The 4,278-nt window shown below is 32.4% G+C and overlaps 1 protein-coding gene across 1 annotated transcript in view; it reads right to left on the bottom strand.

The window, feature by feature from the left end:
* Positions 1-454: 454 nt before the first annotated feature.
* Positions 455-4,278, bottom strand: part of LOC106111512 (furin-like protease 2) — a 189,111-nt gene continuing 185,287 nt past the window's right edge. Inside the window, exons 13-15 of the mRNA XM_013293630.1 lie at positions 4,249-4,275; positions 3,518-3,675; positions 455-2,003 (exon numbers count right to left, since the gene is read on the bottom strand). Of these exons, the coding sequence (XP_013149084.1) occupies positions 1,806-2,003; positions 3,518-3,675; positions 4,249-4,275 (383 nt within the window). The 3' untranslated portion in view covers positions 455-1,805. The remainder of the gene's footprint in view (positions 2,004-3,517; positions 3,676-4,248; positions 4,276-4,278) is intronic.

Here is a 4,278-nt window from a genome sequence, read left to right as displayed (position 1 = left end):
CACGGAATATATAAGATTTGAGAAAAGGAAATAAAAAAATAAAACATCACATTTGACACAGACTTCCTTTTATTATAAATATTAATTGCACGTAAGAACATTTTATACAAAAATACATTTTCAATTAAAAAGATTCCCACTAAAACAAAATATAAAACCGCAATACAGATAGATCGAAATTGCATAAATATAATAAAAATTTTGTAGCAAGCTAAAATTCATTCAAAACATCCATCGAGGTCCAACACTCGCCATATCAGATTTCAAGAAAGTTTACAATAAGTACAAAACTAAATACAAAGAAAAAACATTCAAACATCTAACTTACGACAATTGACAGAAATATAGCCAAAACTAGCAAACATGCAATAGAGATATACAATTTATTATATATCATATAAACGACTCAACAATCTAGCTAATATATACATTTGTGATGGTAACAATTGGAATACATATTCATATGAAAAAGACATCGAAATAAAATACGATATCCATCAAACCAGATAAAAGAATTTAAAATTGTCTATATCTAAAATATGAAATTTAACATATTGACAACTAATTTTACTTAAAACACAAGTAAAACATCCGGCGCGATACGAAAACAAGACGAAGTTTAAAACGCCGAAATAACAGCTTTTCTACTTAAAATAAAACATAACTAAATTAAAATCTATTGGTTTTTGAAATCATTCGATTAATTGTACAAATTCTGTCTATGGTAACTTGTGAAACCTAAACTATATTATTATTAGCTAAAATTATATTTTTATAGATATTTGTGACGGAGATTCACAATTTAACAATAGCTCAAAGATATTAGAGGTTTCAGAAGTAAAATAGTGTTTAAAACGAGAAATAGAATAAATCAGATCGTCTAAAGACTTACATATACAAGTCTTTATAAATTTAAAAATAAAATTTTCATTAAACCAAAAGGAAAGTGAGGAAATATCGTTAAGTTGAAATCGATAAAGCTATTAGAATTGAAAAGCCAAATTCATTTTAAAAGATTCAAAGCAATCCTTCATCAGTTTGCTCATATCACATTTTCACATCAAATAAGAACGTTTTGTTCATCTTAAAATTTACACTTATTTTGTTACATTACAATTAATATTTTCATATCTACACCACAGTAAAGTGATATTTCAAATGATTTGAAGACTGATAATGCTATACATTTTTAAAGAAACACGAAAGGAAAGATTTTCTGTCTAATGCGCCTGATGTTAAAATATAGCAATCATCAGTCTCCAACAAATTGCTATTAACAATGGAATTTACAAAAAAATATGCATATTTATGATTTAACGTGGTCCTCAAATATTCAATAGCTAGGAAAATTGCGACCAAATATCACTAAAACGTTGAACTTACGTCTATCACTTCGGAGCGCTTCATATTGTCCCTATTTCACATCCGAAAGTGATCGTCTACATTTGTCTAATTCAATATGGTGATAGATTTTCTATCATAAAGTGGACTTTGACTACATTTTCATTACAAACTTGACAAATAATGGTTCAAATTTAATTAAAAATATTGAACCATGGACATTTAAAAATCTTATTTTAAAAACAATATTCTTTACTACGTAATTGTCGGTTTCATTTCTAATTTTTTTAGTAAACTGCAGAATTGCAGAAATCTACTATCAATCTTTTGCAATTATTTCAAATGTCATTTTATTCTTTAAATAGATAGTTTATTATTTAAAATTACTGTATTTCAAAAACTCCAGTCACCAAATTGAACTAAACAACGAGCGTCTAAAGTCACTTACGTCTATGATCACAGCGTTATGTGGAATGCTCGAGCAGAGGCTCGTGTTCGTGCTCGCGGATATGTTCGCGGAAATGCTCGCGGACTTGCTCGGGCGGGTCGACGGGGAACGAGGTGTGGGAGGTCAGAACTGTGACGTCACCTTCATCGTTACACGCCAGCGGGGAGTATATAACTCCGCGCTTTGTAGATTTTGGACGATTTGCACTCCGGATCTGTGGGGTAGTTTTAAAATAAATATTAACAATATTACGATATGTTTAACGAACATTTGGAACAAAAGTTGACGTGATGTATATATTATATCTAAAAGTATAGTATTTTTTTTATAAATTATCTATAATAATATCATGAAGAGGAAAGATTTGTATTTTTGTATGTATTGATAACTATTATGAGGCTGAAAACCAGCGCGGTCTTCAGTGACAAGCTGAAGACCGCATCAGCTGAGCCTTCTCCTTTTGGCCATGACATTTTTTGTTTTTTTTTTTCATTAAATTGTTTTGTAAATTGTGTTCTTTTTGTGATCTTTTGGTCAATAAATAGTGTTTTATTTATTTATTTGTAACTCAAAAACTACAAGACCGATTTCAATTTTTTTTCACCGTTAAGGTACTTTATCGGTTAGTAACATGGGTAATCTATTTATTTATTTCCAATTTCACATGGACGAAGTCGCGAGTAACAGCTAGTATTTAAGAGACATTAGAAATAACACTGCATAATGATTGAATTTATTGTAAGAATCATTTTAAATTTAATAAAATCCACAATATAATTAAAATAAATAACTACGTAGCTAAAATACTGCAAACGAAAAAAACAATTCCATTTGTTCATTAGATATTTAGCTGTAGTTAATCAAGCGATCCACAAAGCCCGCGTCAACAGAGTTCTCTTGACAATGGACGAACAATGGCTTACAGCTGGCTTGCCGCTGGCTTACTGACTCAGACTAGAGTTAAATTGTTAATCTAGGAATTGTAAAGATGTGAAATATGCAATACATTTATCTCCTTTTCTATCTACGGGTACATTCAAATGGTTTATTTATTCAAAAAGTTAAATCAAGTTTGCAATACAATAGAAGATAGTTGGACTAAGGGTTTTATTTTCAAGTTTTTAATTCTCTCCTCGTGTTAGACTTAACATAGTTGCGTAATTACATCATTAATGGAATGAATAAAGAAGTGTCCAATCATGTGTAATGCAGGCTACACACGATAGGTTATTTAAAAAAAAATTACCTACAAGAGTAATCTTTTTTATTTACATTTTGTATGTAAATAAGCATGTTTTATCTATATTTGTGTTTTATTAGTCTATTTTATTTATAATTAACATAAGACTTTGTTAGATTATGTACAATGAAACTCAATTATGATTTATTTGAACGCTAGCTGTTGCGTGCGGCTTCGTCTGCGTGAAATTAAAAAATATATTAAAAAGGCCTATGTTACTCACAGACAAATTACCTTTCTGATGGTGTAAGATTTTTAAAAATCGTCCAAGTAGTTTTTGAGTTATTTCAACACGTACAAAAATACAAATCTTTCCTCTTTATAATATTAGAATAGATTACAAGTTGCCTAACGAGTAAACGGCCCCTAGGTTGACCTTTGCCTATAGACTCATTTACAGATACTTTGGCTACCGTTTACGCACAGACTGGGGTCATTTCCCCTTCCAACGTCTTCTCCGCTGTTAGTTTTCCCTGCAAAGTACGTACCTGTAATACAAAAAGCACGGCGAGAAAGACGGCGGCGGCGGCGGCGCACACCGTGAGGGCGACGGCGGCCGCGCTCGGCGCCGGCGCGCGCGCCGCCTGCAGCGCGCCCCACTCCGCGATGCGCCGCTTGCCCGCCACCGACGAGTTTATACACTCACCTGATCGAATACACTTTAAAAATATTTCTGCAGTAACTAGTAAATAGAACCATAACAGTTATACACAGGTAAGTACATTCTTTTACAATAGGGAATATGCGTGTATTTTTTAAACGTTTCTACTTGTTATAACGCGATAAAAATATTAACTCATAAATAATCAACCATTAAGCTAAAAAATTAAATAGAATTATGACCATTTTCATGCGGCTATAATGTGACCGGAGTTAGCTTGAGACAAGTGACCTCAATCGTCCTATTTCATTCAATTTGCTCAGATCACATTTTCTCAGATGTCACTTCGATGTCAAAAACTAGTAACTCATTGGTTCTCAAAGTTATCTAAAAGTCAAAAACCGATACAAATACAAATGTACCGATACAAAGTACAAATAAGTGTGAAAGTGGTACATCGGTCGGAGGTCGGACTAGAAAGAGGTGGAGGGATTGCATGTAAAGTGATATGATCAAGATGGGAGTGATGACTGAGATGACAGATGGTTGACTGCGTCAACCCTACGGGAGTAGAATAAGGTAGGGGGGATGATGAAATGTAGGTAAGTAAAATCTTACCAGTATCCATATTACAATGGCAGCATTCGG

This window comes from Papilio polytes, unplaced genomic scaffold (assembly GCF_000836215.1).
Source record: "Papilio polytes unplaced genomic scaffold, Ppol_1.0 DF824158.1, whole genome shotgun sequence".
Lineage (NCBI taxonomy): Eukaryota > Metazoa > Arthropoda > Insecta > Lepidoptera > Papilionidae > Papilio > Papilio polytes.
Note: the sequence above shows the minus strand (reverse complement) of the source record. Positions and strands in the feature narration are given on the sequence as shown.